At 46.2% G+C, this 24,908-nt stretch overlaps 8 protein-coding genes across 8 annotated transcripts; 4 read left to right on the top strand and 4 right to left on the bottom strand.

Moving 5' to 3' along the window:
* Nucleotides 1-131: 131 nt before the first annotated feature.
* Nucleotides 132-3,204, top strand: DFL_008628 (uncharacterized protein; the record flags this gene model as incomplete). The annotated part of the gene is made up of 3 exons (XM_067638386.1): nucleotides 132-2,253; nucleotides 2,312-3,109; nucleotides 3,185-3,204. 3 exons carry the CDS (start codon nucleotides 132-134, stop codon nucleotides 3,202-3,204), a joined length of 2,940 nt encoding a protein of 979 aa, XP_067486279.1.
* Nucleotides 3,205-5,310: 2,106 nt separating this feature from the next.
* On the bottom strand, nucleotides 5,311-7,718 carry DFL_008627 (uncharacterized protein; the record flags this gene model as incomplete). Its single annotated transcript, XM_067638385.1, has 3 exons — nucleotides 5,311-6,729; nucleotides 6,795-7,279; nucleotides 7,352-7,718. The coding sequence occupies 3 exons, from the start codon at nucleotides 7,716-7,718 to the stop codon at nucleotides 5,311-5,313; spliced, it is 2,271 nt and encodes a 756-aa protein (XP_067486278.1).
* Nucleotides 7,719-10,315: 2,597 nt separating this feature from the next.
* DFL_008626 (uncharacterized protein) lies at nucleotides 10,316-11,577 on the bottom strand (the record flags this gene model as incomplete). The annotated part of the gene is made up of 4 exons (XM_067638384.1): nucleotides 10,316-10,630; nucleotides 10,692-11,267; nucleotides 11,337-11,388; nucleotides 11,441-11,577. 4 exons carry the CDS (start codon nucleotides 11,575-11,577, stop codon nucleotides 10,316-10,318), a joined length of 1,080 nt encoding a protein of 359 aa, XP_067486277.1.
* Nucleotides 11,578-11,881: 304 nt separating this feature from the next.
* On the top strand, nucleotides 11,882-14,612 carry DFL_008625 (uncharacterized protein; the record flags this gene model as incomplete). The annotated part of the gene is made up of 4 exons (XM_067638383.1): nucleotides 11,882-11,899; nucleotides 11,959-12,108; nucleotides 12,167-14,520; nucleotides 14,582-14,612. The coding sequence occupies 4 exons, from the start codon at nucleotides 11,882-11,884 to the stop codon at nucleotides 14,610-14,612; spliced, it is 2,553 nt and encodes an 850-aa protein (XP_067486276.1).
* Nucleotides 14,613-15,049: 437 nt separating this feature from the next.
* On the top strand, nucleotides 15,050-17,020 carry DFL_008624 (uncharacterized protein; the record flags this gene model as incomplete). Its single annotated transcript, XM_067638382.1, has 4 exons — nucleotides 15,050-15,554; nucleotides 15,612-15,719; nucleotides 15,778-15,968; nucleotides 16,028-17,020. The coding sequence occupies 4 exons, from the start codon at nucleotides 15,050-15,052 to the stop codon at nucleotides 17,018-17,020; spliced, it is 1,797 nt and encodes a 598-aa protein (XP_067486275.1).
* Nucleotides 17,021-17,995: 975 nt separating this feature from the next.
* On the bottom strand, nucleotides 17,996-18,595 carry DFL_008623 (uncharacterized protein; the record flags this gene model as incomplete). The annotated part of the gene is made up of 2 exons (XM_067638381.1): nucleotides 17,996-18,198; nucleotides 18,265-18,595. The coding sequence occupies 2 exons, from the start codon at nucleotides 18,593-18,595 to the stop codon at nucleotides 17,996-17,998; spliced, it is 534 nt and encodes a 177-aa protein (XP_067486274.1).
* A 293-nt stretch (nucleotides 18,596-18,888) lies between these two features.
* Nucleotides 18,889-21,031, bottom strand: DFL_008622 (uncharacterized protein; the record flags this gene model as incomplete). The annotated part of the gene is made up of 6 exons (XM_067638380.1): nucleotides 18,889-19,629; nucleotides 19,713-20,330; nucleotides 20,398-20,445; nucleotides 20,507-20,544; nucleotides 20,598-20,670; nucleotides 20,768-21,031. 6 exons carry the CDS (start codon nucleotides 21,029-21,031, stop codon nucleotides 18,889-18,891), a joined length of 1,782 nt encoding a protein of 593 aa, XP_067486273.1.
* Nucleotides 21,032-21,314: 283 nt separating this feature from the next.
* Nucleotides 21,315-23,199, top strand: DFL_008621 (uncharacterized protein; the record flags this gene model as incomplete). Its single annotated transcript, XM_067638379.1, has 9 exons — nucleotides 21,315-21,334; nucleotides 21,402-21,463; nucleotides 21,522-21,613; nucleotides 21,681-22,093; nucleotides 22,161-22,397; nucleotides 22,458-22,500; nucleotides 22,556-22,978; nucleotides 23,039-23,086; nucleotides 23,146-23,199. 9 exons carry the CDS (start codon nucleotides 21,315-21,317, stop codon nucleotides 23,197-23,199), a joined length of 1,392 nt encoding a protein of 463 aa, XP_067486272.1.
* Between the last annotated feature and the right edge of the window lie 1,709 nt (nucleotides 23,200-24,908).

Here is a 24,908-nt window from a genome sequence, read left to right as displayed (position 1 = left end):
CCGAATTCGAACGCGACGCGAGTATTTAAACTACCGTAAGGCTCTTAATCTAGAGGTGCTTCATTCTACGAGTTTATCTATCCAACTGCGATTTAAAGAACACGACCTACTTCAAGGGACACACGCCCAAAATGCCCCGAAGTAGAGATATGCACATGGATGAAGACGACGACGACAATGCATTCGCCGATACCCGTAAGGTTACCCAAGAAAAGGAAGATGTGGATGCCAAATTTCCCAACCGTCCCAGAAACGAGAAACCGAGTCCACCTTTTAGTATTCTGTACCGAGAATTATTCAATCCGTTAATGCAGAATTTGAAGAACCCGGCAAAGACCAGAGGCAAGCGTTCGACACAAAAAGCGCCCCAAGAGAAACGACGAGAAATCATAACTAGATTTATCGCACGATGGCGAAGAGATGTTGGAAACGACATTTGGCCCGCATTCAGGCTTATAATGCCAGACAAGGATCGAGAGAGGAGCGTTTACGGATTGAAAGAGAAAGCATTGGGAACTGTCTTAATCAAAGTTCTCAGGATTTCGAGAGACTCTAATGATGCATATAACTTGCTGCATTGGAAACAACCTCGTATCGGTGGTGACTCGAAAGCTACTGGTGCTGGAGACTTCCCGTCCAGGTGCGAGACAGCCATTTCGAAGAGAGCTTTGAGAACAGAACCCGGTGATCTCACAATTGAAAACGTCAACGAACTCCTTGACCAACTGGCCGAGGACTCGAAGAATCACACGCCGGTCATCCAGGAGTTCTATAACCGAATGAATGCGGAGGAACTTACATGGCTTATCAAAATTATCCTAAAGCAAATGAAGGTTGGCGCTACAGAAAAAACTTTTCTCGACTGTTGGCACCAAGACGCAGATGAACTTTTCAATGTCTCGTCTTCCTTGAAACTTGTCTGCTGGGACTTATGGGACCCTGAATTTCGACTCGATAGCACCGACAAAGGGGTTAAGCTTGGACAGACGTTCCAGCCGCAGTTAGCCCAGTTTCAGCTCCGATCTTTTGAAGACGTAGTCAAAAGGATGCGGGCGACTGAAGATGATAAGGTATTCTGGATTGAAGAAAAGTTGGACGGAGAACGCATGCAATTGCATCTGCATGATGACGGAACATTCAAATTCTACAGCAGAAAGGCAAAGGACTACACAGACCACTATGGTTCATCTGTTGATGATGAAAATGGGACCCTGACTCGATACCTTAAGAAGGCGTTCAAGCCCGGCGTCCGAAATATCATTCTTGACGGTGAAATGGTAACATGGGATCCTATCGAAGATGCTATGGTGGCCTTTGGTACCCTCAAATCCGCTATCATTGCCCAAAGAACAGATGACCCATCCGCCCACCGTCCATTCTTCCGTGTATTCGACATCTTGTATTTGAACGACACCTCTCTGATCAAATACACACTCAGAGACAGACGAAACGCCCTCATCAGCGCCATGGAACCGGTTCACCGAAGACTCGAGGTCCATACCTACACTGAAGGCACGACTGTCGAGGATATCAAAGTAAAACTACGGGAAGTGGTTGCAGAAGCCTCTGAAGGCCTTGTTATCAAGAATCCCCGAAGCATGTATTGTCTGGGTGATAGAAACGATGACTGGCTAAAGGTGAAACCGGATTATGTGAAGGATCTCGGCGAAAACTTTGATCTTTTGGTGATAGGCGGATATTATGGCCAAGGTAGCCGTGGTGGAAGGCTTGCTAGCTTCATGTGCGGACTGAGGGCTCCAAACGGCAAATACTACTCATTCACGAAAGTTGGTGGTGGATTTTCCGCTCAAGATTACAACTGGATCAGACACCAAACCGAAGGCAAATGGAACACCTGGAATACACGAAAACCACCAACAGAATATATAGAACTGGCTGCTGGACAGGCAGAACGCCCCGACGAGTGGATTAAGCCCGAGGATTCGATTGTCATATCGGTTAAGGGAGCTGCAGTTACGCCTAGTGACCAATTTAAATCAGGTCTAACCTTAAGATTTCCTCGTTTCACAAAACTGAGGGAGGATAGATCATGGGATTCAGCGCTATCACTCAATGACTTTTTCCGAAGGAAACGAGAATTGGATGAACAGCAGCAAAAAGAAAATGAAATGCATATCGAACAAAGAAGAACTACGAAAAGGATTCGAAAGGAGTTCAAAATCGCTGGCGCAGATCAAATCGTGGAGCCCGTAGAAGTTAGCAATGATCATCTCTTCGAAGGGATGAACTTTTGTAAGCCTTTTGACTGTCATGACCGCTGGTACTCTCTAGTTTCTAACATCACGCATAGGGATTATGACCGAATCATCGAAGCCGAGGAAAAGCAAAGCTGAAATCGAAGGCATAATCAAGGCCTGTGGTGGCAGCATCTTTCAATCAGACGGTGGTGCACCAGATGTGAAATGCATTGCTGATAAATCCGTCGTCAAAGTTCTGACTCTGAAGAAGAAAAACGTCGAGGTCATTCGTCCACAATGGATATTTGACTGCCAGGAACTTGGGTGCATTTTACCGCTCGAGGCAGATAGACATATGCTCTTCATCCCTCCCGATTCGAAAGACAAATTCGAGGAGACAATTGACCCCTATGGTGATAGTTACTACCGCGATACCACTGCTGAGGATCTTAGTAGGTTACTCAGAGACTGTGTGAAGTTGGAAGATGACGAAGTCATCACCGAAGAGGCCATATCAGAATTGAAGGACGAACTCTCACAAGTTGACCCGCCAATTGGCTGGATGTTCCAGCACGTTGTGGCATATCTCGACACTCCTCAGAACGCCCAAAGGAATCATATATCCGCAACAGCAGAAGATATTTTGAAAGCAAATGGCCAATCTCGCTCTCAACTCGATAGCATCGGGTTGAATTTGATGATGTGCCAGAACTTGCTAGAGTTTGGCAACGGGAAAATCGTTGATGACTTCGAAAATGAAGACATCACACATATCATAATCGATTATCAGGACCTTACGAGAGTCAGGGCGATTCGAAATCTACTGAGTGTCAGGGATACTATTCCAAGAGTAACATTAACTGATTGGATTGAAGAAAGCTGGAGGGATGAGACCCTGCTGGGAGTTGAAAGTAAGTCCATCCATGCCCTGGTGCCCCTCCTCCCCCCCAAAAATTACACTGCAGTGTTAACATAAATATTAAAAGATTTCCCCGTAGAAGTCTAAGTACCTAGGTAGATCCGTACTCGATTGCTCATCCTAGTTCAATCAAATAAGATACCATCATTAATATCAGCCATTGAAAACTCAGAAATCCAAAGTGCCTGCCCCAATTCGCAGCTCTTCTAATTCCATCCCATCATATCACACGACTTCATCTCATCACCCTCATTTTCTCAACTGTTCTAACTACAACTACACAAATCCTTCTATTCCGCTCGTTTTCCAGGAATCATTTATCGTCACTTGCTCAAAATACTATATCGCAATGCCTCGAGAGAATTGGTTCCTGGAACACCAGTTTGTATTCAGTAAACCGTACCGCCTGCCCATGGAGAAACTATACCATACACACATCGTGTACCATCACCCTATTTTCCGGGACCGCAAAATCAGCCCCGACTCCCACGGGCCTTCGATGTTCCAACAGCAACGAGTGTGCCTTTCTATCATATAATCAGTCTTATCTATAGGTACCCCTACTCGCCGCCTGGGGAAGCCGTTGTATGGAGTGTAGGAAGACCAGTTAATGAATTTGACTTGCCGCTTGGAGCTGCCTTCCCCCCTGGAGAGATTTTACCTGCCCTGCGAGAAGCACTAGTCCCAAATTACACAATTATATCCCCGGATGTGCCTAGTCCCTTTGCTCCAGTCTCACGGATAAACCCTACACCAACAACAATCCAATACCCGCCCCTCCGGCAGACCCCCGAGCTTTCCGCCGATTTTTCCAACCACACCTATAGATCAAATACAACCACCACCATTTGCGGATTCTAATAGTGGGTCTGATCGCGATTGGGTGTCCGGTATGTCTTAATAACCCCATCCATATTATTACTCATCTCGATGGTCACGCTAACCCCTAGACCATCACTCGAAGAAATGTATGGTTGCGTATGGTATGCCCAGGTGCTCGCAGACGGCAGCAGGGTTCCATTCAGAAGTGTCTACTGCGATGAACCTTGGTGCCGTTGGCCCGTCAGGACAACTTAGGGCCGTGGACACATACTCCTACGACGCAAGGTTGGATTCGCGATGTCTATCCATTCGCTCCTGGGCTCGATCGTGATATGACTCCGTAGAAAGGGATTCGGGAATTAATGGGCGTAATTGATTGGACCTGGTTTTATGGTGCGCATTCACAGGTGCCTGGGTGGCTTATTATGATGTCCTTAGAATTGGGAGTGTTCAGGATGGAGAGGTATTCTGGGGCTTCTTTTTTTAGTAGTGCTATATATTTCCCCCGTGTATCGTAGGATAGCTGGGATAGTCTTTCTTTAGAAGATTCTGTGAATCGTTGGCCTGCGCCTGCAATGCAATGGAGCAAAGCTCCAAGGTTAACCGGTCTCATAGGTTGACGTTCGACAGATCAATTCAAAAGCACAAAATTTCGAAATACTACAACGTTTAAAAGATCCCCATATGTTGATATGCTGAAGTTTTTGATTCGATCTCTCATACTATGAGTAATAACAGGCAACTCTGTGGCAAAAAAAGGCTACTAAAGACAGGAACAACAGAAGAAAAAGATGGAATCGGCACCACAGGTGAAGAAAGAGAAACGGAAAGGTAGCATATAGAGATACTTGATATGCGAATCAAAGACATATGTAACATTGAGACCTTGATCCTCGTAAGACTAAAAATGAGTATCGAAGTAAAGAAGCAAGAAAGGTTAAAAGCCGGAAGGCAATGCGTGAAAAATAACGTGAACATGAATAATCTCAGTTGCAATGAACACCGGTTCCAGAAACGCCATTTGAGAAGAGAAAAGGGTCCCAAAACAAACTGTACGCTCAAAATGGAAAGACAGGAAAACTCGATGTAGTGTCTCGAGGTCATAAAAGCAGAATGATAAAGTGTGTATTTTTGTAGTATCTGTCAGCTTCGCCGTCGCATTATCAAACGGCTAGAAACGATTCACTGTGGTTCGTTATCATCAATGAATTTCGTCAGTCAGGCTAAAGGGGTCGAGAGGGCAAAATCAAATCAAGAAAGCAAAAACTGGTTGAAATGTTAAGAAAAGAAGAAAAGAAAAAAGCCACGATTAGAAAGGTGCGAAACCGGATAGGAACCAAATAGGATATCGAGGTGTGTACAAAGAGAGCTTTAGCAAGCTTCATCCTCCCATTCATCGTCCTGTGCGACTTCTCGAACGTCGAGGGCGATACCGCGGACCTTCTTTGATTGAATACTGAAATTATCGAAGTTCTTGCGGTCCTTCACGGCCTTTAGCTTGTTATAGTAGTGATTGCTAACATCCTGTTCGTAGTCGGAATCGTCTCCATAAGTTTCCCAGTTCTCGCTGCTGACACCGCTGCAAACCGAAGCTAGGGTCGATGCTTGCGATGTAAGTGATGGAACTCGGTTCATGTCGTCGTACGAAACCGCATGCTTAATTTCCTTCGATTCTTGAATAAAGCCCATTCTGTCAAAAGAATTCTCTCGTTTTGCCATCATGTTCTCAACCGGGCTACAGAGAGTAGAGACAGTACTCATATCCGATGGAATGTGTGCCATGATATTCCGGGCAATGGAGTGTATTTGAGGGGAATGAGGAGGCACATTTTCTTTGGTGAGTAGGTCGAATGATTTCATCTTGGGAGGCGGAAGTCTAGCTGGGTTAGCACTTGTCTGGGCAGCCTGTTGAGCCATATATGCAGGCATTCGTCGAACGCTTCCACTAGCACTAGTTGGTGTTTTGGTCGGATTGTTGGCTCTTCTCCCAAGAGTAGCCGGCGTCGTGCTACGGGCCGGAACCGTGGGTTTTCGCTCAGGCGAGTTTTGCAGATTGCGGGTGAAATTAGACAGAGGCTGTCGGTTATACGGGGTCGGCGACTTGGTAGCAGCCCGTGGTGGTGGAGCTTTAGAGGTGGCTGGGGTTTTAGCGGCTGAGCGCAGGCCAGCAGCACTGTTGGGTCTTGCGGGAGCCGGCTTGGGGGTCGCAGCAACCTTGGGAGTAGCAGCTCTTGTCGCGGCAGTTGACCTCAGAACAGAAGCCGCCGACTGTTGAGTCTTCGAGTTGGGTCGTTGTTTTTCAAGAATAGTATGGAGGAAAGATTCACCAAGGACTATGAATGGTTCCCCGTGTTCCGCCTCCCAGCCCTCAAGAGCGACAATTAGATCACTTTCGATCTTTGGAAGTTCTTTAGCAATCTTCTTCCTTGTCTTCTCCTCCCGCAACAGCCTTGTAGGATCCCTAGGCCCTTTGGCTAGCAGGCGGGATGGGTCCTGGGAAGAAGCTTCCAAGCTCGCCTTATCATTGACAAGAGTTTGGTATTTCTCAATCAAGTTGAGTATAGGGCTACGTTCATCAATGATCTTCTGCAGCCGCGCGATTTCCATTTCGTGAGAGCGGAGGACTGCTTCAGTATTTGATGATGGCCAAGCTGCCGTGAAGTCATCCATCTCATCCTCGGTGTAGTATAGAACATCCCACATCTCCTGAAGTGTCGTTCTGGCCTCTGAAATAAAGATATGCATATGCTCTTTTTTGACTTCCAACAATCGTTCGAGTTCGTTTTCCCACTGTATTGTAGAATTTTAGCAATCTTTAGCTTAGTAAATCTGAAGTTCCTAGAGAGTTAACCTACGTTCTTGATAACAGAAATACTGTATCCTCGGTTCTGTTGGAGGAACCTATTCTCCTCCTGGTCATCTTGTTGGAACTTTTCCCAGAGAGGCTGGAGTTGTTGGTGGATGTCATTGATCTTGCGTTCCCTCATAGTCATCTCATCTGCCAACTTTTGCTTCTTAGATCTCAAAGCGTTGATTGCATCCAGTCTAATATCAAAGCCATCGTAATTCTCTCTGCATGCATCTACAATCTTTCGATCGATGAGGTGGGACGGAGTTTCAAGATCTGCCCATAAATTGACAACTTCAGCGCTTAGGGTTTTAACCGTCGCAACCCTACGCATAAACTCCTTATAGACGCGGCTAAATTCAACTTCGAGTTCCTTCTTTGAGGCCTCCGTGATCTTGAAAGTGTAGGTCGGGTTGGAAATATTTGGGAGCTGGAGACGGAGGAATCCATCTTCCAATCTACAGACATAGGACTGAATGGTTTGGACGAGTTCTAAGTCCAAGATGTTTAGTCAACTTCCTGCGCGTGACGGCTCGCTACCTAGGTATATGCAGGGCAACTTACTCTTTATCCCTTCAAACTCCTGGTCATACTGGCTACGCAGCATATTATGTTTGTTCTTTAATGTCTCCACACAGACCCGGAGCGGAATTGTCACGACCAAATCATCATACATATTTGCGCTTGCACCATCATCCATCGCACGGTGGATCTGTTGGATACCGGAAATTAACTTATTGGCCTCTTCAACCAAAGCATTCTTCTCGGCATTAACCAGACGGAGGTGGCTCTGTAAGGTCTCAGAAAGGGCGGCGAACAAGGCCGCTTCTTTGGATTCACGATCATGGCGTGGGACACCAATTTCGTCAAAGATTCCGTGAAGGGATTCGATTGCCGAGGCGACTTGGGATGTAAGGTACGAATTGTCCATCTTTTTTGTCCGTCTCCTTCAGGAGAGGTAATCCAGGGATGTCAATATGACTGTTATAGGAAGGTCTGACCCAGGAATGTTAACAAGGACAAGGCGGCGATGCTTTGACGGCGATGCCACTATAAACCCTTTTTATGATAGCGTGGACTGAAGCAAAACCCGTATGCTTAGCCAACGTGACCCAAGGAATGACTGAGGAGATCGGGAGCAATGCTTAAAATTGTCGGTTCGATTTGAAGCAATTCAATTGCTATACCGATCTGTTAGTATTAAGACAAGAAGCCCTCTTATGCAAAGGGGATAGTGTGAGGAGGGAGGAGAGATGGAGATAGGTTGATGTCGAATGTTAGAATGCCTCGATGGGATGTGGCTTTCGGGCGAGCCTTTGTATATGAAGTTTTGGTGTTGCTTGGTTACCTAGGTAGGTAAACAAATTGGGGTCACAAAGAAAGCGCTGGTTGCTATGCGACACCATCCCATCCCTGCTGCATCCCGACCAATCAGCAAACTGAAACCTAACAACCACGCCCTCAACACTTCCTGCTGCCCATGACATCCAACATGTCTTGAAGCAATCGACGACAGGATCGCGGTGGCACGGAAGGCCCCGTTGCATGCGGTAACAGAGCTAGTATTAGGTTCTGGAAACATCATGGACTTTTCACCATTAAGTTGTGAGATATTTTATGAGCATTTGAATTAACCTTACAAATTTATAATTTGCAGGTAAGATTATCTTGGTTACTTCTATGACACCGATAGCTAGGTCGGGGTACGTGCAACGTCATGTATGCTGAAGCGACAATCTGTACATTTTGTTTTGAAAATTCTTAAACTTCAAGATTTTTATCATTGGATTCGAGGAGACTTATGACCTAGGGTCTAGGGTTATGCCCGTCTACAACCGAGAACTAGGTTGTGCCAGAGCTAAGGCATACAAAAATATAGAGTAACAGACTTAAGTACTCGCATATATAACAATCGAGTGCGTCCCGACTAGTAGCCAAACCAATTGGGCAGGTTGATGCCTGCTCTGAATGATAGAAATTTATGAAGTAAGAAGGGAATCGAGGGACCAGCTCTGATAATAGACATTGAAGAGAATTCCGTGGTTTGAAAAGAATATCGATTACAGACCGTGGGTGTGTTCCCTATTTTTATATCAAGGGCTCTCTATACGGAAGCAGTTTATTCATTTGACCTCGAAATTCTTTACAAAGTTGAACTAAACACACAGAGAGTTAGGAGGGCATAGACCCAATACGCTAAGTTGCAGTGTGGTCAGTCGTTTTCAGAACCCCTCAAACATCTATAGCTAATCCATTGTCGCAATGTCTATTTCCGCATGAAGCCCGATTGACTTTTCGGCTTCACCAATAAATTACTCTACAGTACTAAAACAGGTCCTTAGAGGTTAGCTCTGGACTATTTTTATTTTATTTTTCCCCATCATGGTAATCATGAAACCCGTTTGAATACTACCATCTCGGATGCCAATTCCGTTTGTGGCTTCGCACCGCGGTACCGATATATCGACATGTACTATTGGTATAAATGGGGATTTCAAATTTGCGATGGAAATATCGAAAGCAAAAACTAAGTTGTTTCAAAAGTGCTATCGGTTTTGCTCTTCGAACCGTAGTCTAGAAGCGCTAGCCTAGTCTCGATACTAGCACGATACGCATACTTGGATATTTCAAGATATCAATTGTCAAAATCTACTAGGAAATTTATCTATATAAGCAGCATATCCATGGTCATTTTCTATCTTATTTCTCCTCCTCATCATCATCACAATCATCATATTCTGAAAATTCAATTCCATCGTAAGCTTTCCTTACATCGTTTTCCAAAACCAATTGCATTTTAATACTATTCAAATTATATTTATTATCTTTATATACTTATTATGGGATTAGTAGTATCTAGAAATAAACCAATAGATTCCTACTACCTAGTAGGAATACATTGTAATCTCCCAAATAAGAAGTCTCTGTCTGATTAAAGTATAAAATTTTAATCAAATACCAAGTAATCAATTGAGTCAATGAAGCACTAAAACTTACCACACATCGAATCGAAATACTCGTGTTGTGGAACCGAAAACGTTGGTATTCTATCTCTTGCAGGTAGTGTTTCGGAGTTAAGCGCCGTCTTACCATCAGCTGCACAGAGCCTTTGACCAGGGCAATGAAACCAGGGTCGGTACCGACACCTTGTTTATTTGTGGTGATGCCCAACATATATCCACAGCAACAATCCATGCAATCATCCCGCCTTAACAACGATGCATGTGCCGTCAGCTGAGGATGTCAAGCAGGGTACCGGGGTTCTAAAGCCTCGATAACAAAGCTTTCGCATATACAATATCAAACAGCCATAGAAGGAAATACAACCTGAAGTTTAACATTCGATTCCCTCTAGACAACAATCGATCGAACAGCATGGATAAAACACCTGGGAAGCAACACGACTAGCGATGTTCAACGCGATTGAAACCCTTAACCCACAAAAACAAGAACGCCGCCATTGCATTATACGAGTCCCCAATCTGTATATCAGGATATAGGTTAAACAGAGTCGCCATAGATTGTACATTAAGCATTCGTTGTAGGTTGCGACTGCTGCGAATGGTTATGTCCACACTTCCCAAGCTTCAGCTTGCTGAAGTCAAAAATTCTTTCTTTAACAACCGTCGAAAGCAGACCACAAATCTCTTCATTTGCAATCTTGTTGCTGTCCCGGACAATCTTGCTCAATTGGCTGTCCTTTCCTCCTTTGGCATCACTTCCACCGCCAAAACCACCCCTTCCCCCTCCGCCAAACATGATTTTGGTATGCGATAGCTGAGCCTCCGCTTTTTTGATTTTGCGAGAGATTTCAGCCATTTGTTTGGAAGAATACTCACGATTCTAGTATCATAATTGTTAGTATCTAGGCTCGGGATATGTTCGAGCCAGGAAAGGTGCTTACTGTGAATAATGGGGACTGCGAGAGGGTCGAAACCCAATACTTGTGCCACAAAAGCTCAAGTAGATGATTATCTAGTGACGATTTATAGTGTGTGATCTCTAACGGATAATACTGATTGCTGTGGGCGCCGAAGTCCTCAATCTTGCTAAGTGGAATTGTCTGGTATTCGGCGTCCTTCCCAGAGGCTTGTTTGTGGCCTTCCGGGTAGGTCCTGAAAGCGCCAATATCGACCTTGCCCGCACTGATAGTCCTATCGGGATCGATAACAACAGCGAGGAAAGGATCCAACCACTGTTGTTGCATCATTTGTGTGTTGACGTCGATACCAGATAGCCAGCACCCATAACCGGGATGTGAATGGTACCATCCAACGACATTTTCTTTGCGGCCGATTTCCTTGGCCAGTCGATCCGCTTCAGCCATGTATTCGTAGGCTTCGTTCTGAGCGTTGACACGGGTTTCGGTTCCTTCTACAGGTAACGGGAAGGCGTCGCTGACGATAAATGATGTACCGTGGACTCTACCGACCATCAAACCCATGATTTCGATGCTTCCTCCGGATCTAGCGTGCATTGTCTAGAGGTTGGAGCTGTCAGTAACGAAGATTATGTAACCCCGCCATGATACCGTAGGATCCAACTATACCATTTTTAACAAAGCGACCGCCGATATTCTGACACTTTTGAAGTAATCTGGGCTACCTCGAAGTTAGACGTGTAAATATTCTGTCTCGTTGTTCATGAACATACTTGGCTTTCCATGGCTTAGCATCCAATGTCGCTTTCTGTTCCTCTTCGTCGAAACCGTAGATAAAGTCCTTGACTGGATCAACAAGAGTGACCTTGTTCTCCAGCTCCCAAGTCTTGCGAGCCAAATCCGCCGACATCGCGAGGTTATCGTAGAGTTTTCCGGTACGTGATGTGGTTGGTAGCGATGTTGAAGAAGGATTGAGTCGATGTGACTGTATAGGTGGGGAGACGCGAGCTATGGAGCTTGCGAGGGTTCCAAAGTGCAGTTCGACACAGCCACACTAGAGCTTATCATCCCGCAACACCAGCCACACCCTTAGCCACAACTCCAGGAACCGAACTTTTTTTGGCGCAAGAAAAAAAAATATTCGAGATTTCGCTTCCACTATTCAATCCAACATACTCAAAGAACCCCCATCGACGGCCCTGTAATACGCCACCATGGGTATCCAAAAGAAGGTACGACCCCATACACTCGACTACTCATCAGACCGCGACGCTAATTTCTTAACTTGCAGCACGGAAAAGGTCGTCTCGACAAGTGGTACAAGCTTGCCAAAGAGAAGAACTATCGCGCCAGATCAGCCTTCAAGCTTATCCAACTCAACCAAAAATATGGATTCCTGCAGAAGTCTAGAGTCCTTATCGATCTTTGCGCTGCGCCAGGAGTATGTTCCATCTTGACAGTTCGAGGGAATACTCGGCGACTGACCACCACTTTCTTAGGGATGGCTTCAAGTGGCGGCGGAGAATATGCCAAATTCCAGTTTAATCGTCGGAGTCGATCTCTCACCAATAAAACCGATACCAAAGGTCATAACATTTGTTTCCGATATCACAACGGATAAATGTCGGTCTACACTGCGACAGCACCTGAAAACATGGAAAGCCGATACAGTTCTCCACGACGGTGCCCCGAACGTTGGTACAGCCTGGGTTCAGGACGCTTTCACACAGGCGGAACTTGCATTGCAATCGCTGAAACTCGCAACGGAATTCTTGGCTGAAGGCGGAACTTTCGTCACAAAGATCTTCAGATCCAAGGACTACAATTCGCTCTTGTGGGTGTTTAATCAATTGTTTAAGAAGGTCGAGGCGACGAAGCCGCCCTCATCTCGTAACGTTTCCGCCGAAATTTTCGTTGTTTGCAGGGGGTATCTTGCGCCGAAGCGTGTGGATCCAAAGTTCTTGGACCCAAAGACTGTCTTTGAGGAATTGCCCGATGCGACGCCTAATAACGAAGCGAAGGTCTATAATCCGGAGAAGAAGAAGAGGAAGAGAGATGGTTATGAGGAGGGCGATAATTTGTTATATAAGGAGATACCAGTCAAGGAGTTCATCGAGACAACCGACCCAATCGCCCTGCTTGGTTCTATGAACAAGTTTACATTTACAGATACAAATGACATTGCGACGGCCACGATAACACGGCTTCCGGAAACGACTCCTGAAATACGGAAATGTTGCGACGACTTGAGGGTTCTGGGACGGAGAGACTTTAAAATACTCCTTAAATGGCGTCTGGCTATACGAGATAAGTTCGGGTGGTCGGCAAAGAAGAAGAAGGAGGAGGAAGAAGAAGAAGCAAAGAAGGCCGAGGAGTCTGCAGAGATCACACCTATGGACGAGGAACTCCAGCTAGAAGAGGATCTTAAGAATATGCACGAGAAGGAAACGAAGAAGAAGAGGAAGGAGAAGAGAAGGGATAATGAAAGGAAACAGAAAGAGATAGTCCGGCTCCAGATGCATATGACTGCGCCGATGGAACTTGGTTTGGAACAACAGGCAGGGCCTGGAGATGACCAAACTATGTTCAAACTGAAAACGGTCGATGCGGCGGGTGGCTTGAGGGAAGTTGTTAAAGGCAAAATGAATATGGTTGTCGATGAGGATGAGGCAAAAGCCCGAGCCGCGGCTGCTCAGAAGGAAGAAGAGAGCGAGGACGAAGAAAGCGACGATGCGGAAGATGCATTGGAAGACGAACTGGACAGGATGTACGAACAGTACGTTGAGAAAAAAGCAGAGAGGGATGACAAGTTCAAAGCGAAGCGGGCGCGTAAACAGGGAAACGACGATGAATGGGAGGGTATTGACGAAAACAAGAAGGACGATGTTACAAGCGATGAGGATGTGGTCGCAGAGGAAGATGACGACGACGATTCTTCCGAGGACGAAGACGATGAGCCTGAGCAACGCCTTGTCACTTCTCTTGATAGTGAGCCAGCTACAACAAGCGGTTTAAGCAAAAAAGCGGCTCTCTTTTTCGACCAAGATATCTTCAAAGAGTTTGGTGATATTGAAGAGGGTGCCAGCGAGGGAGAAAGCGAGGAAGAAGTTGATGACGATGGCGAAGAGGAGGAGGAAGAGACGAAAGAGGATGAAGATGAAATTCCCGACAATGAGTCTAGTTCAGAGACTATTGAAGATGCGGACGAATGGTATGACACCAGGGAAACCGCAGAAAGCGATGAAGATGATGTGAGTGACAGTGGCATCGAAATCGTAAAATCAAACAAAGACGACATCTGGGATTCCAGCGAAAAGGAGCCTACAAAGAACGGAAAACCAGATATCGACATTATAACAGCCGAAGCCATGACACTAGCCCAGGGTATCGCACTCGGGAAGAAATCTAAAGCCGATCTCATCGATGATGGTTTCAACAAATACTCCTTTAGGTCGAAGGATGGATTGCCGGACTGGTTCCTTGAAGACGAAGCCAAACATAGCAAACCACTACGCCCTATCACAGCGGCAGGCGCTGCGGCCATCAAGGAGAAGTTGCGTGCGTTGAACGCACGTCCAATCAAGAAAGTCAAGGAAGCAAAGGACCGAAAGAAGTTCAAGGCTCATCAAAGACTCGAGAAGCTACGAAAGAAGTCCGCTATGTTGATGGAAGAGGAGGGTATGACGGAAAAGGAGAAAGCACAGAAGATCACAAGGATGATAAACCGAGCAACAAAGAAGAAACCGAAACAATCTGTGAGCGTGGTGGTTGCGAAGGGAGGGAACAGAGGCGTTCAAGGACGGCCGAGAGGTGTGAAGGGACGATATAAAGTTGTTGACCCTCGTATGAAGAAGTATGTTATCCGTCTCGTAAATCTACTAAAAAATCACGATGCTAACCGCGTTTTTCAACAGAGACAAATCACGAGCCAAGAAGAAGAAATGATCCAGTCGTTTAACAGTATTTCGACACATTGTATATTAGAGTATTGTGAATACATACCTACTAGTCTCTGTTCACAAGATGATATCATAGCCATTTTGTGGAATGAATTCTTTGTTTATATTACAATACTAAATCGCACTAGAGCCCTTTAATCTGTCAATCGAGCTTGAAGCCTGCACGGTGGAGGAGAGACCGGTGGAGCTCCCTTCAAGGTCTGTTGCATTTTTTGGCGGGATGTGTTGCCTCGCTTTGTTGTCCCTGCAACCGCGCAGAAATCCCGTTCCTAATAAGGGAATGTCCATAATAGGAAACCACGCGAGTTTCACGCGCACCAAATCAATCAGCCTCAACCTCTAATCCCAACACGGCTTCGTAATTAATTTTGATTTTATCTCCCTTTCATCCTCATCACCTACCTCTTCACCATCGCCACCACCATGTCCTCTACCATCAAAAGTTCGCGAAAGCGTAAAGCTTCTAGCCTTAAAGAAGATATCCCTGCAAAGCTTCCTAAATGCTCTCCACGAACATCCAAGATACGCCGAGATGCATTCTTTGCCGGAGCACATCGACAAAGTGGACGAGGCCGCAACCCACTTGCTGAAGTCTCTTCGACAATCGTCAATGAAGTTTCTACATCTCCGACAAATGTTCCTTCATCTTCACCACTTCCACTGTTCTCCTCTTCGCCTCTCAAAACACAACTATTAACACCTGCCGCTACACCTGACGTCACGTTTCTTAAGAAGTTACAGATCGCAAAAGCTGGTGACGAAAAGGATGGATTCCGCGCCGCAACTCCATCCCGTTTGGTGGATGATTTTGAAGATATTAGAAAACCAAGAATACGAAAGCCGATGCCAACTTCTTTCAGCTTTCGAAATCTAAACCGGTCCCTGATTGGATACGAGCCCGATGGTATCAATGGGATTCGACTTGGGAGTATGCATCATCCGGTCCCAAAATACAATATCTATGCCACCGGCTAACACTATGCAGAGCGGTCATGGGTAACAGAAGGTTTCTATTCTGAGAATAACGATACGAATCTCTATACCGACGGTGCAGCTGGCACACAAATGCCGTTTTGCCTGGCAACTTTTAATAGTATGCATACCACCGATTCCACTTTAAAAACTTGATCTTCCTGACAGTCTTTTCCCAGCATCGCCTATGGTCGCAGTCGGGTATGAATGCGGGGCTATTCGATTACTTGGCACCGGTCCGTGGAGCGAAGATTCGATATTAGCAAAGGGCGGCTATACTTATCGCGGGTTTAACCGAGAGTCTGCCTCAGTTATGGTACATGACAATGCTATTTTCGACCTTTCCCTGTCCGCTGATGACCGATACATTGTGAGCTCAAGTGGATGCCCCCATACCAATATCTAGATGTTGCTAACCGATTCTCGCAGGCATCAGCGAGTGGCGACCAAACGTGCCGGGTAAACGACATCGAAAAACAAACACCTGTTGCAGTTCTGACTGGCCATCATGGATCCGTTAAACAAATCAACCACTCTATCGACAATCAAAATCTCCTACTCACCTCCTCGCGGGACTCAAATGTACACCTATGGGACCTACGAACAGCCGGGACATCCCTCGGGGATAATCAAGGCGTCAATCTAAAGCCAATAAACAGCATTTTCGGTGGCCATAGAGCCGGCGACAAAGCTATATCTGTTACATCAGCGGTTTGGTCCACAAGAAACCCTTATCAGATCGCTACAGCCTCGCACAACGATGCCGTTATCAAGGTCTGGGATATAAGAAAATCACATTTCATCAAAAAGTCACCGAACTCACAACCACTCGTCGAATATGAGGCGCCAAAACCACGGTTCCACGATTTTAAACCACATAGAGACTACGGAATAACGTCATTGACATTTGCGCCGGACGGCTCAAGGCTATATGCGCTCTGCAAGGATGGAAATTTGTACGCTTATTCGACGTCACATCTTGACTGTGGTCCCATCCACTTTTATTCGAACTCGAAGTTAAAGACGAACTCGTTTTATGTCAAGAGTTCGATATCAAGGGATGGGGCTATAATCGCGACGGGAAGTACGGATGGAACTTTAGTCCTGTTCCCGACGGACGAAAAATACCTATCGCCAGCAGAGGATGATGGTTTGCCTATCCCGCATGGTGCGCCAGCGAGTATAACGGCGGCAAAGGAGCTATACAACGGGACAGGGACTGCATTGATCGAAGGGCATAACGGAAGGGAGGTGACCGGGGTAGCATGGGATATCAACAGGAACGTCATTTCGATTAGCGACGACTGTATGGCTAGAATTTGGAGAGATGATGATAATGGGGTTAGGGCGGAACAGCTAAGGAGTGAACTCGATTGGACGAATGGGAACCGACATGGATGCGGATGGAGCGAGGGAGATTAAGATTCAGGGAGCACGCAAACAGGAGTCATTAGCGTCAAACTTGATCATTGTTTCCTATTGTCTTTATCTTGAGCGGCGAGGATTTTTATTCCCATATCACAATCAATGGACAATTAGGTATACCCAAGACTATTAGCATTGGGGGTTAGTGAATGGTTCCAGTTGATCCACGAAACTCGGCTTCGAGCCCAGTCTCGGTGCAACTCCGAGCTGTCCAAGCTCCAAAATACAACATTTTACAACGCATACACACATCAACCCGTAAATCCAGAAACAATATTGTTGGTACTACCATTCTCGCCACCTAAATTTATAAACTGTATAGTATATGTATATACGTTGACATCAACAAATTGAACATGAAGTATTGACGGTGTTTCTATATCTACCCCCGTGCCTATCCAGTTGGTATTTCTTCTTCCTTAACTTACTCCACTTCCTTCTTTAAGGCCTGCCCAAGCTCTTGCAATCTTTGTATTTCCGCTGGTCCCAACTGATCTGGTGCTGTCTGTTCGGACTCGGGCCCATAAGTATAATCATATCCAGAATCAGCCACACCCGCGTTCCCACCCCATGCCCCCGTTCTTCGTGTAAATCTGCTAACCGTTGTTTCAAAATATCCACTGCACTTTCATAGTCATAGCCGGCATTCATCAAATCTTTCTTGCCCCTTACCAAGTACGACAGATCGACCAATTGGGTCGGTGGAAGTGAAGATACTCGGTCCCTCTGCAATTCAGCCATTTCGTCGTCTGTTAGTTTTAGAAGCTCGTAGTTGAGCCACCCCCCACAAGCGGCACGTCATGTTTCTGCTTTGGCACCGCAATGAGTCCATTTTCAAACTCCGGGGGAACATAACCCCGCGTCGTTCCCCCGCTCAAACCAGCCCCAGTTGCTGGATTCTCTGGCACCTATATTTCCCCCGTGTTTCCTGGGAGTTTCTCAAAATCTCCGACTTTAATCAATTCGATACAACTACATAAGACCGATGTCTATCTCTATTACGTAGGTTTTTCGAGGTTCGCCATGCCATAACCCCCTCGGGTACCCATGGAAACCGTTCTGCTCCATCTTCCAATTGTTGAATTTCGCCCCATGACCACCACCCCATTCTTCCAAGATTAAACGGATGACCAAGCACAGTCGTAGTATTGCAAGGTTAACTTCTTGGATGGTGTCTGGATCACCCCAGAAGTGTATTATCACTTGAATAATCGATTCGCAATTTCTGTTAACCCACAGACCTAGGAACCTAATTTCAGATGGTGGGTTTAGATCTGTATCTCCTTGTCTGATCTGTATACCCTGAAAGACACGTAGTGCTCTTCTTAGATCCACAACGCCTTCAGCAGCTTGTCCCTCGCAGGCCTTGCGTCCTGGGTTGAGACGGCTGATACCGACGCTCAATTCAGTGCAACCTTTGGGCGTTGTAAAGATCTCCTCTAAGGGTACGGGGGAGGGGTCAGGAATGGCCACAGTTGGAAGTATGCCAGTAATGCGGCCTATTTTCCAGGCGCTGGCAAGGGGCGTGTATATGCCGATATAGAAGATTAAAGCTTTGTTAATGAACTTCATTTTTATAAGCTGGATCTGCCGGTATACTAGAAGTTGAGAGATTTGCCCTCCAACAATTGATATCGATGAATGGTAGGAAAACGTGGGACCACGAGGTGAACGAAGGTGAAGCTATTTTCTATTGTACGGTATGTTAGAAATATATGCTCGTCAAAAACATGAACAAATTTACGTGGCAGTCTTGTAGAAACCCGCTTTAACCGTTTTATCAGCCGGTGTGGTACCAAACATCCAAGGTTACTATACAGAGCTAGTTAAAATGAGTATTTTTCCGGCATATCGGCGCCCCCGGCCTAAATCTGGCTACTCTTCTTCAACAATTCGTCTATTTCTTCCTCGTCATCTTCATCCATCGTCTCCCGTGGTTCCTTCCAAGTCATAACCACTCTCCCCTTCTCATCCAACTGCCCTCGTTTCCCATACCACCTCACATTCTCCAATCTGCGTATTACTTCCTCCTCCCCTAGTATCATCATTAGTTTTTGAATCCCCGGTCCACCTTTCCCCCCCGCAAGCGCATATCTCAAATTCCTCTGCACCATCTTCCTAGAATCCTCGTCTTCCCAATTATCCGCTAATATACGATTGATATAATCATCATTCCACTCTAAAATATCCGATGGTCGTTTTTTCATAGTTTTTACTATAGTAGCCAGTGCTTCTTTCCCCTTAATCACATCCTCGCCTGACATCTTTTCTCTATATACGTTAGCTTCGATTGAATCCCAATCTGGGGTAGGTAGGAAGAAGTAATCATGGGTTTCCACAAATTTGACGGGAGTGATGTAGTTTTTCATGTCGGATTCTAGGATTGCGGAGATATATTCTGGGTGTCGAAGTTCTTCGGGTACTTCTGGGAATCTAGCTGCTACGGCGTTTTGAACTGCTTCGACGATCGAGGCCATGAAAGTGGATGGTTTGCTGGTGTCCCCGTCGTCTGGGAGTGAGTAAACAGCTATGAAGGCCCTTTGGAGGTAGTCCAGTTTTCCAAAGTTGACTTTGGTGTTACCTTTTGTGAGGTCTTTGATAGAAAACTACACCGGCGGTTGGTCAGTATCAGTATACCTTCATATGAAAAGCTCCTGATCCGAAAGAGCTCGAGGAACGTGTGGCATACGTTCTCAACTAAAGCCTCCAATGGCAAAACATCACTCTTTAACCGATTATTCCACCCCAGAAGTGCTACGAAGTTCAACAAAGCCTCCGACAGATACCCTTTGTCCCTGTACTCCGATATGTGCACGTCTCCCGTCCTTTTGCTCAATTTATGCCCTTCCATATCCATCAATAGCCCAACATGGCAAAAAACCGGCGGCTCCCATCCAAACGCCTGATACATAAAAACATGCTTGGGCGTAGATGGCAACCACTCCGCACCTCTAATAACGTGCGTGATCTCCATCAAATGGTCATCTACAACATTCGCAAGGTGATACGTCGGCAATCCATCTTGTTTTAGAAGAATCGGGTCTTCGAAAGCCGGTTCTCCATGACGAACGGTTGCACGCCCGGGTTTAATACGCCCGTGAACGGCGTCGGTGAACATTGGGTAGACATCTGGGACTTTCAGACGGATGACGTAGGGTTCACCGGCTGCTGCGCGGGCAGCGGATTCGGCTGGGTCGATGGATGCGCAGGTTCGGTCGTATTCGGAGGTTAAACCGAGGGCTCGTCGTTGTTGGGCGAGTGAACGAAGTCGTTCGATGCTGCAAAAGCAGCGGTAGCCGTGTTTAGTCTATTTTTTTTTTTTTGTGTTAAAAACGGTGTAGAATGGTGGAGTATGAGAAAGGGAAATGGCGGACCTCCAGCAACTGTTCGGCATGTTCTTTGTGGATGTGTGAGCGTTCGGACTAGATACCATACAAGTTAACTATGCACATTGCTTGATTGGAAATTCCACAATGCCTTTACCTGTCTATACGGTCCATAGTTTCCTCCAACCAGGGGACCTACTAGCCCATTAGCCGTAGTTCCTAGATGAAATTCGTTCGTTAAACCCCACCTTCGTCCCATTGTAGTCCCGCCCATTTTAGAATATCATACAGAGCCTCCTCAGCCCCTTGTACTGTTCGTTTCTTGTCCAGTAAGCTTCGTATTTCCAACCCATTGACCGTTCAAGATCATACATTCGACAAATCCGCCAATTAGTAGATAATAGGGTTCCTAGCTAACCTCATCTGTATCTTCAATTCTTAGCAAGAATTGTCCTCCTGTACGTTTCGCTAAAAGATAATTGAATAACGCGGTTCGAAGGGATCCGAGATGTAGATAGCCCGTCGGCGAAGGTGCGAACCGCGTGCGCGCGGGGCTGGTGGGGTCTGTGATCTTAACTCTTCCCGTCGATAATGTGCGGCAACTTTGACAGATCCATAAGGTTGTCAATGGACGGCAGTGGATTATACGACGGGCGATGAGGAGTCCATTAGGGCGAATCATGGTGGAGACCTGTTGTGCATGTATGTAGTGGTGGTGGACCAGTGGACGTTTCTGGTGGGAGCCCAAGTGGTGGTGGGGGAGCCGAATGGGGCTTGTTTGTGAAACGGTTGCTGCCGAAAGTCGACGCAGAAATTTAAAATCTGCGAAACCGTTTTTTGCTTTCTCTTCGTCGACGCAACGTACCTTTTGATACCAACCTCACCCGCCGCGCCGAACTTCAGAAGACAAGAAAAATCTCACAGTAAGCCATGGCATACAATCGAATGATCGATATATCTTACTAATGGCTATTCTATTCAGAAGGTTTTATCTAAATCCGAGCAACGGAAGGTTCGATAATAGCTACTTGGACATCGCCAAGCTAGTTCAGAGCTTCACCACCCCACTTCTACCAACGTCCTACCGTCTATCGTCGCCCGAATCTAGCAACAAGTATGTCTCCATGCTGCTCATTTGGTGCAGATTCCGAGCCATTCTAACATTCTTTCAGTGAATGCGACAGGTGAAACGATAGATCTCTACGAGGTTCTCGGCATCGACAAGGGCGCCTCAAAGGCAGAAGTCAAGAAGGCATACCACAAGGTTAGCACCCACGATCACTCGTACCCTTCTTTCTTTTGGATCAAGCTCTTAAATTCTATAAAATTAGGCTGCTCTTGCTCACCATCCCGATAAACAACCCGAACACCTCCGTGAAGAAGCCGAAATCAAGTTCAAAGCCGTTAGCAGCGCCTACGAAATCCTCTACGATGACGATAAACGTGCCACGTACGATCAATTCGGAATCGAAGGCATCAACAACCCCGGTATGGGAGGAGCTGGCGGTATGGATTTCGAGGACTTTATCAATATGATGGGTGGGATGGGTATGGGCGGGATGCCAGGGATGCACTTTCATGGAATGCCTGGTATGGGCGGCATGGGCGGCATGCGAGGGGATGGCCAGAAGCCTCGAGGAAGGGATGTGGTCCACCAATACGAAGTTACCTTGGAGGAACTGTACAAGGGGAAGACGGTTAAGTTTGGGTCGTCTAGAAATGTGCTCTGCCCATCGTGTAAAGGGTAAGTTGGGAGCCTGCGAGTAATACAGGGCAAGGAGGGGTTCGTGCTAACGGGTCTGGAACTATAGTTCTGGCGGCAAGGAAGGGGCGAAGCCAAAGAATTGTAGCAACTGTGAAGGCACGGGTTCTACGACATCCCTTCGACAAGTTGGCAGGAATATGGTTACGAGAGAGGAGGTTCCATGCCCAGTCTGCCATGGTAATGGGAAGATCTTCAAGGAGAAGGAAAAGTGCAAGAAATGCAAGGGAGCCTGTGTCAAGGAAGAAAAGAAGGTTCTCGAGATATACATTCCCAGGGGTGCAAAGTAGGTCCAAGGCGACTTTTCCGGCAAGCGGGGTGGCGGGGTGCTGACTTTCAAATCTAGGAACGGAGAGAAGATCGTTTTGGCAGGCGAAGCGGACGAAGTTGTGAGTCTTCCTATTCACACCATTACATTGACGTTCAAGTGCTAATAATTGGTAGCCTGGTTATACTACCGGCGACATAATATTCGTTATCGATGAAAAGGAGCACGAATCGTTCGCCCGTGCCAACTCAGACCTAACCCATTCCATCAAAGTCACACTCCAAGAAGCCATCTGCGGTTTCAACCGTGTCGTCTTACAACATCTCGATGGGCGTGGTATCTCGATAGAACACAAGAAGGGCACGATGCTTCAACAAGGTCATGTCCTGAAGATCGATGGAGAGGGAATGCCCCATAAACGAGGCGAAACCCGAGGAGATTTGTACCTGATCGTTGACCTCATCTGGCCGGATGAAGAGTGGTTGGCCGACGACAACAACATCGCAAAGGTCAAAGCCGTTTTACCTGAAGGCCAGACCCCCAAGTTTGATGATGTGGAGCACGTAGATGAGGTTCAATTCGTGCTGACCGATCTCGACGTAAGTTAGCTTGGCGCGTATGATGGTTTTTTTGAAAGTGTGATGTTGACAAGTTTTCAGGCCGATAACGAAGGTGGTCCACACGGAGCAGCTGGCTGGGAAGACGAGGTATGTTGTTTCCTACCATATCCGATGTTATTCTTAATGCTGATTTATGATAATTATAGGATTCGGACAACGATGAAGAGGAAGGCGGAAACGTTCAATGCCAACAACAGTAGTCTAACACATTAACACACCAACCCCTTCAATACCTCCTTCTACGCCTCTTTATTTCTGAAATTTCGGTTGCCTTGTACGGCACCCCCCCTTAGATACTGTTGTCCGATATGAATTACGAAATACTGCATTCGCCCTTGAACTACCACTAGACCGCTTACAAATTGCTTTATGAAATCTAAATATTACAACATCTCAACTCATGTTCATATTTTTGGTTGTTTTTTCCCTTTTCTGATTGCATTGGATTGGCGTTCGCGTTTCATTTCCCATGTTTCGTTATTCGTTGATGTCACATTTTGTCACGTTTTGATGTTTCATTACCAACATTGGTAACATTATGTTTTTTGGGGGACGGACTTTTTGTTCTTGGATTGGAAGCAATCGTGGTGCCTTACCTCTGGCCTCTTCCTCCGTTACGTTTGAGGTTGTAGTATCGTACTGTGATACCATGTACCTATTGTACTATATATGTAAGCACAGACGATTTATTTATTTTAGAGAGATCTCCAGAAATATCGGAAATCTGGTTTCCAATTTTTTTTTTTTTTTTTTTTTTTTTTTTCGGATTTGGTTTCAGCTTTTCCTTAGCTGGTTCGAGAAGGCCGGCAAAGTGGTGAGGCGGCACAGCTTACTGCTCTGCACAGAGTCCGTGCGCAGGGCCCAGGGTCCGATATCGATATCCTAGCGGCACTTACCCAAAGACGGCCTTCCCCGCGTCTTGAGAGGGTCTCCCATTGAACTTCTAGATCTTCGTGAATACTTGCCTTGCATGTTATGAGGTGCAAACAAAATAAGAAGAAGAGAGAGACATGCATAGATCTTGATTTGTAGAAAGGAAATTTATTAGACAAAAACGAAAGTGGTGTTGTATTTCTATTCTAGGCGCTGGAGAAGCTTGGAATAGAGAGAAGGAAGATCAAATATTAAATCTAAAAGGACGGACAGATGAGGGTTAAGCGGTTTCTGATCGATTCCAACCTACATAGCTGGGACGTGCATAGCCGTCCCATGCGATGCATGAATTCGAACGACTTCGGTCCGAACAATGTTAACCGTTAGAGTCTCGTCGCCTCTTTACTTGGTCGGTAGACTCCTCTGACAGACTACCACTACGTAGTATCATAAAGTCCCAACCATGGTCTCAATTTCATGCACATGCGCAGCACGAGATGTCCAAAACAAAAAGTTGCCCCAGTTCGAAGGCTAATATTAACAGCTGTCGACCTATTTTTCGCATCGCATCCTTGAATTCCGGCCGCCGAAACCCATTCGGGAAGCTCAATATCCCTCAAATACGAACTTAGGCATAAACCCCACTGTACCGCAAAATGATACGATACGGTTCACGTTAATTGGATCTCGTGCTCGAAGTGCCGCCCTCTATTTTAAATGTTCAATTTATTTTATTTTATTTTAAGCCAATGCAAACATGTGCTGTACGGGCGGCGACCGTGGAGGTGTGTTTCTTCCAAGACTAAGCGCTTGCCCGAAATCGCAGTCGGACCTGCAAGCCGTCATTTTAACGGGCAGGGTTTTTTAATGTCAAAAGATGCAAAATGGTGGAGATGGGGCCTGTGTGGCCTGCATGTACGCATGCGGCAGCAGCGTTGGATAACCAAACCCCTCGCAGCCCGTGCAGGTCACAGGTTTCTCGATCCAACAGCCGAGAGAAATGTACTATGTAGTACAGTACGATCAAGGTAAAATG

Source organism: Arthrobotrys flagrans, assembly GCF_004000055.1.
Source record: "Arthrobotrys flagrans strain CBS H-5679 chromosome Unknown unitig_1, whole genome shotgun sequence".
NCBI lineage: Eukaryota > Fungi > Ascomycota > Orbiliomycetes > Orbiliales > Orbiliaceae > Arthrobotrys > Arthrobotrys flagrans.
Note: the sequence above shows the minus strand (reverse complement) of the source record. Positions and strands in the feature narration are given on the sequence as shown.